The sequence below is a fragment of the Bacillus rossius genome, chromosome 7 (genome assembly GCF_032445375.1).
Source record: "Bacillus rossius redtenbacheri isolate Brsri chromosome 7, Brsri_v3, whole genome shotgun sequence".
NCBI lineage: Eukaryota > Metazoa > Arthropoda > Insecta > Phasmatodea > Bacillidae > Bacillus > Bacillus rossius.
Window position 1 is genome coordinate 4,769,806 of NC_086335.1, and position 14,518 is coordinate 4,784,323.

The 14,518-nt window shown below is 45.1% G+C and overlaps 1 protein-coding gene across 1 annotated transcript in view; it reads left to right on the top strand.

Moving 5' to 3' along the window:
• The first annotated feature begins 911 nt into the window (after positions 1-911).
• LOC134534396 (uncharacterized) overlaps positions 912-14,518 on the top strand; it is a 110,175-nt gene continuing 96,568 nt past the window's right edge. Inside the window, exons 1-3 of the mRNA XM_063372860.1 lie at positions 912-1,581; positions 1,665-2,257; positions 5,224-5,275. Coding sequence (XP_063228930.1) covers positions 912-1,581; positions 1,665-2,257; positions 5,224-5,275 — 1,315 coding nt within the window. The remainder of the gene's footprint in view (positions 1,582-1,664; positions 2,258-5,223; positions 5,276-14,518) is intronic.

Genomic DNA, 14,518 nt, shown 5'->3' on the forward strand with positions numbered 1-14,518 from the left:
AATTAACTTTTTTGCATTAATTAATTGAAATATATTTATTACTTTTGAAATGTTGCGTGCGCCGTATTTATTTTACAAGTACAAAAAAAATTCGCAGCTGCCGGGATTCGAACCGACAATATTTGGATTGTAAATTAGCCATTCTAACCTCACGGCCACGAAGCCATGTTAAGATATCGATTACCGATAGTATAAATTTAAATCATTCCACGCACGATATTTGTTTGAATTTCTTTTAACTAGCATATTCTCTGTTGGACTCGAAATATTTACACGCTCGTGGGCTCATAACTATAATACGGTGTGTGATTTAGTTGATCAAATAATAACTCATGACAAATAATTACCAATGTCAAACTAAAGCGTGAAAAGTATTACACCAGCAATAAATATTTAGTTACACAGCTAAAACAATACTCATACAAAATTGTTTAAATATACTGATTTACACTAGTAATTAAAATAATACGTACTTGTAACAACGTCATTTCCTTGCGAATATACTCCCGAGGCGCGGTGTACAACAATAACCTTGGTTTGCCGCCACGTGCCGGCCGAGTTCTCTGTACCGTCCGCCACATACCAGAGAGATGCCACGCATGCGTACCTGCGCTGCGGAGGTGGACGGACGTGTCCCGGAGCAGCTCCTGCAGTCTCGCTTGTTTAGTTGTTGATAGCACTTCTCAGTGCTATCACAGCCGACAGCAGACAGTCTAGAAAGGTGCCTGTGTGCCTAGTGCGCACAGGCGGTAACAGTTGTAGCTGTACAGGTAAAGGTATTGACAACCGACGAACTCAGCGACACACGGGGTGTTAGAACCCCTGTAGCCTAGCCACGAACACGGCTAACTAGCCCCGGGGAGTGGTCAGTGGGTGCAACTGAGCGATTAGGACTGAGTGACATCAGCGACATGGACGAAGGCTCTTCAGGCAGTGGCGAGCAGCCAGGCTGGACCACAGTGTCCAACAAGAGGGCAAAGCGTGCCCACGGCGATAGAAGTGCGGACAACAGCGACGAGGAGGGCCCCGCCCCTACTCCCGCCCCCCAAGCGCCTTCAGCGCCAGCGACCAAGGTTCCCAAAATGAAGCCATTATTTGTGTTCCTGGATGCCGGGCATCAATATCCGAGGGTCTATCACGCCCTGAAATCAGCCCTGGCAGAGAAGTTTGTCTGCCAGAACCGCGGCCGCGATGAGCTCATGGTCCATACGGCCAATATCACGGAGTACCACCGCGCCATTAAGGCCCTTCAGGTCATCGGCGCTCAGCACTCCGTCCTGCTCCAGCGGGAGGAGACGCCCCAGAAGTTCGTGTTGCGTGGCGTGCACCGCCACACGCCCAACGACTCCCTACAGCAGGAATTCGCTGCAGCCAACTTGCCGGTACAAAACTTCTGGTTTCTTGAAAACCGGCAGAAACGCGAAAAATGTGACGTGCTCGTAATAGAGGTGCCGCAGACGTACGACGCCGAGAAAATCCGTGCCCTGACAGAATTTGCTGGCATGCCGATCCGCGTCGACGACTACCACCGCCCCTCAGGCCCTAGTCAATGCAGTGTTTGCCAGCGATTCAACCACGTCGGCAAGGGCTGTAGAGCCGCCCCAGTCTGCAGGTGGTGCAGTGGCCCGCACCGCGCCCCCGACTGCCCTCTGGCCGGGCAACAGGAACACACTGCCAGCAGCAGCATTGCGCCAACTACAAGGGCTGCAGTGCCTACAAAAAGGAAAGCCGCAGGCACCTTCCCCCCCAGGTCCGCAAAGCGCGCGAACAGCAGTCTCGCCGCGACATCCGCGAGAACAGACCAGCCGCGACACAGCCCGCGCCCCAACAACAACCCCCACCGGGCTTCTTCGGTCCCCCAGGCCCCCAACCATGGGGCCCCCCGAGGCACCACCCGCCTCCGGGCTTCACGCAGTTCACCAACAACAGGTTCGAGGCACTGACACACCACGGTGTACCCAGCTACAACGAGCTGGACTTCCCTGTCGTCGCCAACAATCCCTGGCAGCGCAGGCCGCGACAAAAGCAGCCAACGAAAAACTGGACGGACCACAAGAAGGGCAATGGCAAACAACAGCAAAAACAACAACACCAACAACCGACCCCAGCTGCCCCAGCTGCCCCAGCTGCCCCGGCCAAGGAAAAACCCGCCGCGGCCCCGCGACGAGTGACGCCACCAGCAGCTGCCCAGACCATGGTTGTTGACACAGCACCTGTGTCACCACCTCCCCCACCCTCACCCGCCACCGACACGCAGGTGCCACTCCTGGAGGATGTCCAATCCTTCCTCCTGAACAATAAGTCCTTAAGGGCCAACACTCAATTGCGCGGTGCCATCGGCCCACTTTGCCAACTGATGGCAATCTGGCTCGACCCAGCGAAATCCATGGCCGATAAAATCCGTGCAACCATGGATTGCGTGTGTGCGCTCGCCGACACCATCCATGGCGGCGATGAATAATGCGGCCCCGGTTCACAACACAAACTCGGCCAGTAATTTTAAGTTAAATTCCCTCCTATTCTGGAATGCACGTGGCATTAAAAATAAATTAACGGAATTAATAAACCACCTGTATACATATCAAATAAAAATAGCAGCGATAAGTGAAACGCACTTAAAACCGACTGATAGGCTAACCATTTTAAATTATGTCATCTACAGGCGCGACCGCGATGCCAGAGGCGGCGGAGTCGCCCTGGCAGTACACAACAGTATCAGGCACTCTGCCTGCCAGCTCCCCGATTTTCAAAATTTAGAAGCAATAGGTATTAATTTGACTATTAACCGCCAACAAATAAACCTCATTTCAATGTATGCGATCCCTGGTAGGTCCCTCAGCGTGGCGGATCTGGACGCTCTGTATGGTGCGGCCCCGAGCTTCCTCGCTGTAGGCGACATAAACGCTAAACACATAGAGTGGAACTGCAGGCGCGCTACAGCGAACGGCAGATTACTCTACACTCACCAGCTTAGTAAAAACTATCATGTACATGCTCCTTCAGAGCCAACACATGACTCTGGCAGACTAAATAGCATACCCGATATATTAGATATCGCCCTAAATAAGCGTGTCAACACGGGATTCGAACTCGAGGTTGTACACGACATGTCATCAGATCATTTCCCTGTTCACTTAATCTTCGATGACGCAACTGTAGATAAAAATCCACCGCGCAAAGTTAGGGATTACAAGAACGCAGATTGCAACGATTTAAACATTACTTAATGATTAATCTCCCTGACGCGGCCGAAATTAATATTGAAAATTGTGAAAATCTAGACTCTGCGATAACTGAATTAACTGTAAAAATCCAGGAGGGTATCAGCCAGTGCATCCCTGAAAAGGAGGCTAGATTAGCGCATGACGAACTGCCAGAGTACAACCGCAGCTTGATCGCACAAAAGAATCGACTGCGGCGCGAATACACGCGGCGCCGTACACAACAGACGAAACGCCGAATCAATGAACTCAAAACAGTCATATCCGACGAAATCTCAGTCTGGCGCAGCAGCCAGTGGGAAACAAAAATATCAAAACTCAAGACCCAGGACGACAGTGCCTGGGCCCTGACTAAACGAATTCTAAACAAAACGGATAAAATCCCGCCCCTACAAACAAACAACGGCGTAGTTTTTCAGCCCCAACACAAGGCACAGGCCTTCGCCGACACACTGGAAACAGCTTTCCAGCCTAATATGCAGCCCTGCGACAGGCAATTCACCGCACAAATTTACCGCGAACTTCGTGTTAAATTGCGACAGCCCACAGTCTCTGAGCCCTTGCGAACACAAGCACAAGAAATAAAGCGAGCAATCTAATCAGAAAAATGAAGCCGCGCAAAGCTCCTGGAAACGATGGCATACAAGCTGTTGTTCTTAAACAACTCACAAACGAAACACTTGAATACTTAGCGGAATGCATAAATGCAATGTTTCGATTAAATATTTTCCCCTCTCAGTGGAAAGAAGCACAAGTTATAGTCTTCCACAAACCGGGTAAAGACAAAACACTACCACAAAACTACAGACCAATCAGCCTTTTAAGCACTGTGTCGAAAGTCGCAGAATGCATTATACTAAATCGTCTCAACAGATACATTTGCGATAGCAACATACTGCCTAATGAACAGTTCGGCTTCCGCAGTACTCACTCAACAGTACACCAATTAGTGCGTCTCACAGAAGAGATAACAAGTGCATTTAACGCACACGATTATGTAGTCGCAACGTTTATCGATGTAGAATAAGCCTTCGACAGAGTTTTTCATGCGGGGCTGATTTGTAAACTCTATCAAACAGGATTTCCAGACTGCTACATCAAGCTAGTCGCGTCCTACCTAGCAGACAGAACATTCAGAGTATTCACAGAAGGAGCTCTATCAGACATCAAACAAATACGAGCAGGAGTACCAGAAGGTAGCATCCTAGGCCCTGTCTTATTTAACATATACGTAAGCGATATGCCACGCCCCACACACCGCCTCGTCAAACTAGGCTGCTACGCAGACGATACGGTGCTGTATAGCAGGTCTCACAACCTCCAGCTAGCCACAGACAGACTACAAGTCGCACTGACCGAGTTCCAACACTGGTGCACGACCTGGCGAATCAAAGTAAATACAACTAAGTCTGAAGCAATTGTGTTTACCCGCAAACGCATTACTCCTGTCGAAAACAGGCCACACATTAGTTTGTTTGACGAAAACATCCCTCACAAAGATGTAGTCAAATATTAAGGCGTACAAATGGACAGGAAACTGCTTTGGCGCAATCACAGACGCCAAACGAACGCAAGCGCAGGCTAGAATCAGTGCCCTATACCCAGTCATGAGTAGGCGACGCGGCAGCACAGTCAAAAATGGCTTGCTGCTTTACAAAGCCCTTATCCGCCCCATCATAACATATGCAGCCCCTGTCTGGGCAACCGCAGCTCGCACACACTTGCCGAAACTACAGCGAATTCAAAACAAATGTTTTCGAATCGCTACAGACGCCCCAGTGTATTGTCCTGTAGAAGCTTTGCATCGCGAAACGGAAACGGAAACTTTGCAAGACTTTTACATTCGTACAACACAAACATTTTACGATAAATGTTTTAACAGTTTAAATCCGCATGTTTCATCACTTGGGAATTATGATCCAGACATAACACAAAAATACAAACGGTCCGAAATCAATCCTCGCGCATCGCCCCCCGTAGCGATGCGCGATTGGCCGAGCAGCCGGCCAATCACAGCTGCCTGCGGCGGCCGAGGCCGGACCCCAACTACGTGGGTGCGGACTGGTGGGAAAATTTCGCACATACACTTGTATTGCTGGCTGTTCGTCATAGATAGATTTAGTTACTAGCTTTTATCACACTAAAAATTTCGCGTTAAACATGCGAAACTCCTCCCCTGCCCCCTGAACAACACACACAATCTAGATTATAGGTGTCAAAAAAAATTAGTTTTTTTGGCATATAGCTTTAAGTACACAACATTTTGCGTTAAACATGCGAAATCAACACACCACAACACCACCAGCGATAAGGACACACAGTGCCAATTCAAAACAGTGCGAAGCACACAGGTGAATGGTTGACCCCCTGGGGTTCTCTACCTGTTGTGTTAGTGCTGACCCTCATGTCTGATGGCACAGCTCGCCTGGCAGGCCTCACCTCCAGTGCCGGCTGTGTTCTGAAAGGCATGAGATTTTGAATTACAGCTTAAATTAATTAATTAACTTAAATTTTTCCTTCTTCGTAATTTTTGGGCTGGCTGGCAGCCTGGCGGGAAACGACTAAAGTCGCCCCCGAAACAACCAGCGCCACCCAAAACAATGCGGACAGCAATGTCCAAGCCCCCAACCCCCCCACATGGTAGACTCTTTTAAACTCTGTCCAACTCATCTTCCAGATCCATCCTTCTGTTTTCCCGTAAGCCTCCTGCTTGATATTAATGCATGAAATTTTGCATCCCGCATGTCAGAGCCCAGGGTTTTCCCTGTGTCTATGCAGGTTTTACCTGGGCCCAACTTATCTAGTTTTAGCCTAGTATAGTCAGTGAGGGGAGTTAGCTATAGCGCCAATCGCTGCCATGGCTGGCCAATCCCCTCCTAGCACACGATGCATGCTACCCCTCCTGCATGGCTAATACCCTGCATGATTAGAGCGTATGGGCTTCGGCCTGAGACGCACTTTGTCTCCCTCCCTAACCCGGAACCCTCCCCAACACACTTAGATTTAATTTAGGTTAGGAAAAATAAAAAAAAATAAAAAATCGTGGGCGGGACATCCCACTTCCATCCTAGCTACCGAGTCGTGAGCATCGTCGGAGTGCGGCCCTGCCTCCTCTCTGCGCGTCGCTTCGCCTCGTTAGCTCCGCGGACACAAGAGTTACAGCCGGCCTGAAGAGGTTATAAATCCCAAAAGGTCACCTCGAGCCTAGCCCGTTTGGGTCAGCGGCGAGTCCTCTTACACCGAGATAGCACTACAACATTTACTTCAGACTGCTCCTAGCAAACACCGAACACAGGACTCTCCCATGGCTTCCCACCCCTCCCACGACCGAGCCTCTGGACCGGCCCTGAGGGGGGTCAGCGGAATGAACGAGCAGGGACTCCCAGCTAGGTCCATGCCAGAACAAATACCGCCCGGTGCAGCCTATCCTGGCGGCAGTTTCCAGCCCGACAAGCTCAGCACATTGACTCTACTCGTTTCCTCCCAGGACAATACAGATACAACCATGGATACGGCAAACTACCCAGACTCAGACTGCGAATCTGTTGCATCTAGGTCTTCTAGGTCCTCTGTAAAATCCATCACAGTGTCAGCTGAATCGTACAGCGCATCTTTGCGGGATCGTGCAAGGTGGGAGAGGGAGCAACACGAGAAAACCCAAGACTGGCAACAGCAAACAAAAAGGCAGCGGAAACTTCCGCAGGCGACCACGGTCTCGAACTCGAACCGCTACGCGCCACTTGCTGACACAGCGCCCCCCCCCCCCCCACGACAGGGTCAGTACTTGAGTCAGCGCCTCGCACACACAGCGCTATCACACGCGAGCCTGTGTCAGCTGCATCGACCACCCAGACAGTGACAACACAAAACACAGCAGCCACCCCTGGCATACAGGGCGTTGCAGCACAGCCTGCCACCCCGCGCGCCAAGAAAATTAACAAACATGCTCTGAGGCTGGTCATCCCCGATACCATTCTCTACAACCAGCTCGTCACTCGCGTGCGAGCCTTGGCCCCTGGCGGCGCACAAATCGCTCTTGTGCGGGAGGGACTTCAGATCGCTTGCGAGCACGAGCAGGCCTACCAACTGATCAAACTATTTCTCGACTCTGCCCCCATTCCGTACTACACGTTCAGCACGGCATCAGAGCTGCCACAAAAAGTGGTAATAAAAATGGCCAAACAAACACCCACAGCTGCTATCAAAGAGGACCTCGAGGCGGGCGGGTACTCAGTCCTCGATGTATACCAGTTCAAGGCTCGAACCACAGACCCTGTCGATCCCACTCACTCCTGGGAGGAGCCCCTTCCCCGCTTCTGTGTAACTGCAAGTAAAAATGACACACTGCCGCCACTCACGACACTATCTGTCATCAATATGACGAAAGTCGTTGTCACACAATACAAAAAACGAGTTTCTGATGTCGCCCAATGCAATAAATGCTGGCAGTTTTTGCACACCAAGAACTTCTGCCGCCTGGCGACACGATGCAAACACTGCGCCGGGCCCCACACTCACGCCGCCTGCCTAAATATTGACAAAAACCCAAATTGCGCCAATTGCAAAGGGAAAGGAATACATGAGGGAAACTCTAAACTTTTCCCAGTGTACCTCAAACATGTCCAGGCCAGACAGGATTCCGCGAACTCGCGAGCTGAAAAACTTAAGCAGTGTCCCTCAGATCACGCCAGCCAGCTTCCCACTTTTCGCAACAGTACCACCTACAAAACCAGTTCGGCCCACAGTTTATTACGCACAGGTGGCTAACAATAGTACGAAAACTGGCGATTACACCGCCCCCCCCCCCCAAACTCCCTGCCACTCCCCCGGGCCATCCTCTCTCGGCGACTGTGGTGGAATTCCGTCCGCACTCTCCGATCTCCAAGACCTGCTAAAATTCCTTCGCGAAACCAATTTTGCTTCCTTCATGGCACACCTAAAACCATTCATGCTCCTCGCCAATACTGTCGCTGATCCTTCCATGAAAACTCTCCTGCTGGTTCAGGCCCTGGCAACCTTCACGGGCTGCGAGTAAGGTCGTGAATTCCCTGAAATAACCGTAAATACCTACTCCTACGCCACGGGAATCCCGCACCGCGTATCAATCCACGGAAAACACCGCGGCCAGCCCGCAGAGCGGACTGAGCTGTGATTGGCTGGAGCCAAATACACACAGCCAATCAGAGCGAAGCACCGACTTCGACGAATTCTAGCCAGTTTTTTCAACTCAAAAACACGCGGTACTTCTCGCATACACAATATTAATACTTATAGTAATAAATACACAGGAATTAAAAATTTATTAAAAATCCGCACGCAGTTTAAATTAATGTTAAGTCAGAAAAACTGAGCAAATAATTGGCCAGAACCAATTCCCTTTCACACCTGACGAAGCACCGACTTCGACAAACGTCCGGCCATTAATAACTAATTAAATTCCACACAAATTAATTAATTCATATATTATTTAATTAAAAATTAACTACCAAATTTTATTATTATATAGGAGACATGGTCGTATTCCACGATCACAGACTAACTTGCAACAAATAATTTCGGCTAAATGCTTAAACTCACGTACGAAAGACCCACAATATTCAAAATTACGACTGTTTTAGGGAAAATGTGCAGGAGGGTAATCCTGCACTCTCCCTCATCCTCAGTGTGCGGGGGGGGGGGGGGGGGAGAAAAACAAAAAGTAACCCGGGGGAAAATTGCCAACACTTTTCTCCTGTTAGATAACTGCTGGGAGTGTGCTCGCTACCCAGAAAAACCACTGACTGCCGAGAGGGGGAGGGGGAATATTCCTCTAACCCCTCACGCACTTGTAAGATGACTAAAAGGGAGGACAAGAGCCCCTCACAGGACTTGTACCTCCCCCGCGCTGAGGGGCTTCGCCCCAGTGATGACAAGCGGCGCGCGGCGGGAGGGACATCCGTAGTGGGACAATTTCGTGCGTGCAGCCAGCGTTCATCGATTTATTAGACGGTGTCACGTCAAAAAATTATATGTAACTCTATATATTATTGTTATCTTTATTAATCAAATTAATCAACGTTTCTATTATACGCCCATTTCCATCATTCGCTTTTAAATGCTATTTATTTAAGAAATGGAAAACTATTATTAAGAATTAGAAAAAAGATTAGCTTACAACTTTAGGCAGTATAATGTTATTGCTATTATCTTACTGTTCACTGAAGATAGTAGTAATCGCCAATGTAACGACACCGTCACGTCTTTGACAGTCGAACTATTTTTAGTTACATTTTATCTAGAGCATCAAATACCAACAGGAATATTTCACAATGCAGTAATTTCATAAAAGGATTTTTATAAAATACCTTATTTTCTTTATAAGGAAAATAAAAATAATCTCGTGCGTGACATGCATTAACTACAATTTATTCTAACTTATAACGGATATAAATAAGCAATTTTAAAAGAGATCGGTAACATCTGATATTTTTACAATTATCTTCAAAATGGTTTGCTTTTTCATGAAGTGTACGAAAAAAACCAAAGTAAAAAGGTTTTTGAGAAGTTACAGTTTATTTTTCAATGTCATGTGTGGGACACTGAACACCCAATGTATGATTTAGAACATAAAGTGTTCTGAAATATGAAGTAAAAAATTTAAAATTCGCACTCCTAGCAAGGAAGTCAGCTATTTATTTCCTTAAAAAAAAGAACAACGATTTTCTTTTGATAACATTTTAAGCAACATTATTATTTCAAAAGATGTAACAGAAAAACTCTTTATACATTTTACTTTTTATAAGGAAACTGCTATTACTTTTTTAAAAATAAAATACTACATGTGTAGTGATGTGTTAATTTGTATAACTTTAACTAGCCCTTTTAAATAACACCGATGAAAACTTGGCTAACGATTTATTGTTAAGACTATCTTTCCTAGGTAGCCATCTCTATTTTCCTAAGAAATTTAAGTTTTTTGAATAGGCCTACACTTATGATCTCGCCATGCCTACATATTTATACTTCTAGTAAGTATGTAACTTACGAGGAAACTTAACACATTCCGCTAAAGTGAAGAATAATTAAAACTGAAATAAAACGTATATGATTCAATATTTCATACTATAAAATAGTATACCTCGAATACTTGGTAAAAGGCCATAGAAAGGTTTTACAACCTTTCTTGTTAAAAAGAAGCTTTATGAGTCAAGTTCTTTTCTTTAAAATAGTAGAACGTTTAATTATACTTGTTTTTCACGCTTCTTTTGCTTTGTTTTACAGACTTGAATTTATGTAACCATATATCGTGTAAGGTATGAATAAAAGTGAATGTTTCAGAATTGAGTAAAAGTAAAAAAATTGTTTTAAAGAAACATTAATCATGTGTTGTTCAGAATTAATTTTTTTTATGTTTATGTATTTATTCATTTGAAAATAGGAAATATGAGCGTTGTACAATCATTTTAAGTGTTCATATTCATGTGATTTTTAATTTTATATGATATATAGGAATTTATAAATTTTAAGTTATCACTGTGCCACATCATTTTAATGAAGGCCACTTAAAAAAAATTAATGCCACTATGTAACTTGCTCCTATAGGTTATGAGTAGAGGCACACATATTTTGCAGAAAAATGTTTTATGCCAAGCTATTTTTCTCACCTTTATGTTTGGTACAGCAATTTTACTTCGGTTTATGTGGCGAATAATAGACGTTCGGTAGAGCATTGGCTTCATTATCATTGCTCCAGTGAAGCGTGAAAAAGCACATCTCACCAACCATAGCCAGAAATAAAAGAATATCTACAAGTTTGATATATTTTCACAGTGCCAGAACAGTAGCAAAGTAACTTGATGCACAGGATTTTTTCTCTCCACTGAATAATGTTACTTTTTGCTAAGAGTGTGTAAAGTACAGATCCGGACAGGATGAGTAGATTATTTTAATGTATATATATATTTATAAGTTAATATTTACACTTTTTATGTAATTACAATAGTTTTAATGTATGTCCAAAAAGTAATCACACTTTCTTAAGTCCACTATTTTTACTCTACCCACTCTACACTCAAACATATTAGGTAAACTATAGATATTTTTACAATGTGATACAATTGATTGTGCAAAACAAAGATGCCAATTTTTACATTAAAATAAAACCTCCATCAAACAGCATTGATTGGACCAATCGGTCAATTCACTGAGATATAAAAAAGTAAATAAACGAGCTTGTGTAACAAAATACAATCATGCAACGGTCTTAACAACGATCTCAGTTCACACACGTACACATTATATACATATATCACTTTAATGGTGTGAGTCTTCTTAGAGGCAGTCAAATTTTCCCGAAAGACAAAGTTCACCTGTGAATCACGTGTGTACCAGTACGAACGCTCCAACGCTCCTATGCAACTGGATCAGCGACTGCCCGCCGCTGTCGGAACTGTGGGAGCTGTAGTCTCTCAGCGCGATGTACCTGCAGGACCGGACACTGGTGATGGCGCCGGTATGGGACACTAGTGATCCAGCGTGAAAGGGCTCTTAGCGCTGTCACTAGTTTAGACCTCAGATACGCAGGAGCGGTTACAGGGTTCACTTGTGGGAAGGGCACCGGAAATTTCAATACACCATCCCAATAAAATCTGGGAATGAGACTTCATATCTATATATCTTCGTAGTCTATGTAATTTACACAGACTATGTTATTAACAGTTAAGTTATACAAACGTGCATGCATTTTCACATAAAAGAAAATATCTCATCGCTCATTAGACTGCAATAAGGTATGCCTGCACTAGCGACTGTTTCAGGGGCGAATATTCTACATAAGCATTGTAAGCAGCGCTTACAGTTTGAAAATGTCCTACATATGTGGTAATGCATTCTGAAGTGGCATCTATCAATGATAAATGCTGGAATAGCTAAAACACAGTCTGTTATCATACCGCCTCATTGACGCCTCGCTGTTTGTAATTGTTAGACCGTGGACACCCCTCCCTAACCGCACGGCATCCCTACAGGCTGGCTGAAGCCGGCCGAGCTGCCTACTCGCCCTCACCCCTCTACAGCAGCGCGACACCCCTCTGTAAGCACTTCTCCTCTTGAATACAGGCAGCTGTGAGCTCTTATTGGCCAGACCGTCACCCCCTCCCTCGAATGTGCGTGCCAGAGGGAGGGCGGAGGTCCGCTCAGCTGGGCATCCCGTTACCATCCGCCTGTAAGTTGTCAACCCAGCCGTGCACGCTGTAAGCAGATAGCTTCCTGCTTGCAGCCACTATCAGCCGACTGGAAATTCAGACACCGCTTATCGAAGCGGGGAAAGGGGAAACTCTCCTCTACAACGATCTTAGCACCATGATTGTCCTGTCAACAGCTTTCTTGTTTTAATCATGTAACGTACAGCGATTGTCAATAATTGAAACGTGGTTAAAGTGCGAGATATTATAAACGCATCAGGAACAAGGTTTAGACATTTTTTTTAATTTTATGTGGTGTTAAAAATGCATTGAAAGGGTAGAACAATTTCAGCAATATCTTGAGAAACTACGTGATAGTTTCTATGATTTCTGGTGCAAAATTGAGGATAATTTGGTAGCTTGACAGAAGATAGTCAGCCCAAAAAAAGAATAGATAGATGACATTTCGGATGACAAGAATACTTGTTACAGACGATTATATTTTGAAATCATAGACACAATTAAAGAAAAAATAAGTAAAGCTTTGGTGATATTGGCAGTCTCTTCTTCATTGGTTTGCTCAATTTCATTGAGTTTTCTGTTTATTCACGATCATTTCCCGAAAAACTATTCCAGTCCTTAAAATTTTCTTATGGAAAATTCTTCGATTATGCCAGACTGAGAAGCGAACTTTCCGTGGTTTATTCTTCAAAAGAATTTCACAAGAACAGCGTGGCCGAGTTACATAAATATTTGTACTTGAATGATTTGCACGAAACTCTTCCCGATGCATAGAAACATTTGTTTGGTGTTGACGATTCCGACCACTATTTCATCTGCAGAAAGATCCTTCTGTCCTGAAGATAATAACATATACAGGTATTTCCGTAACTCTCAAGGGCAATCGAGGGTCTCAGCATTGTCTTTGTTATCAATTGAAAAAAAAAAGGTATTGTAAGACATAACAAAAAATAATACGTTTTACGACGATGTGATCAACATGTTTGCGAAGCAGGGCCGTCGAAATCAGCTTATATATAAGTAGTGACTGAACACTTGGGTTACGTTTGGTATTTTTAGAACTAAAAACATTAGTGCATAGCTTTCCTTTCATGACACAGAGAATGAAGTACATGAGCGTCGTCCATCTTGGCGGAGCGAGTCACCACCAGTACCAGGCTCATCAAATCTGAGTGTGAGTTTAATCTACTATGGCAGGGATTTACATCCACTCGTGATAAATTAGTAAATAAACATTATAAACATTTTACTAAAACAAAATTCTCTATTCCTTAGGCATGTTGGTTTTCTGAACTGTCTCCTAGTAGTAAGTTCGTAATGATTTAGTAATTTAAGTTAAAATGGTTTAATGCATTGCTTACACATTCAATCAACCCACATATCGCCACTGGACTGTTCCCTTGTAATATTGGTAGCCGCCTGCAAGAGAAGCAACTGCCTATTAAGGGGCCCGCCTACCTGGGCACACATACGGTGTGCAGAGCTTCAGGAAAAACAACGCGATTTCAAAACTACTCAAGATATCCGAGTGGGGCCTGTTTACGAATAGCATTTAAGAGTTCGCTGAGGCCCGAAAAGTACTTTTAAGTTCGGATTAAGTTTTTAAACTGTATTTTTAGAAGCGTTAAAATGCCTAAAACGCGTGTTTTCAGAGTAATTTTTAGGCATAAAACAATCAGTACAAATTCTTGAAAGCACTTAAGGGGCTTGCATAACACCTTTATCTTCATTTCTCCGCCATATAATGTTACGGTCACCGCTCAAATTTCATAGTTATCCTGTGACGACGAGACGAATGCGCGCCAGTTCAGAGCCTTGCGCTTAGAGGCTATACCGCGCTGGAAGCACCAGCGAGCGTCGCGCTTATCATCCCGCCTCACTGACACACATACACCCCTGACGAGGCGGGGCCCTTAAGGGGCCCGCCTACCTGGGCACACATACGGTGTGCAGAGCTTCAGGAAAAACAACGCGATTTCAAAACTACTCAAGATATCCGAGTGGGGCCTATTTACGAATAGCATTTAAGAGTTCGCTGAGGACCGAAAAGTACTTTTAATTTTGGATTAAGTTTTTAAACTGTATTTTTAGAAGCGTTAAAATGCCTAAAACGCG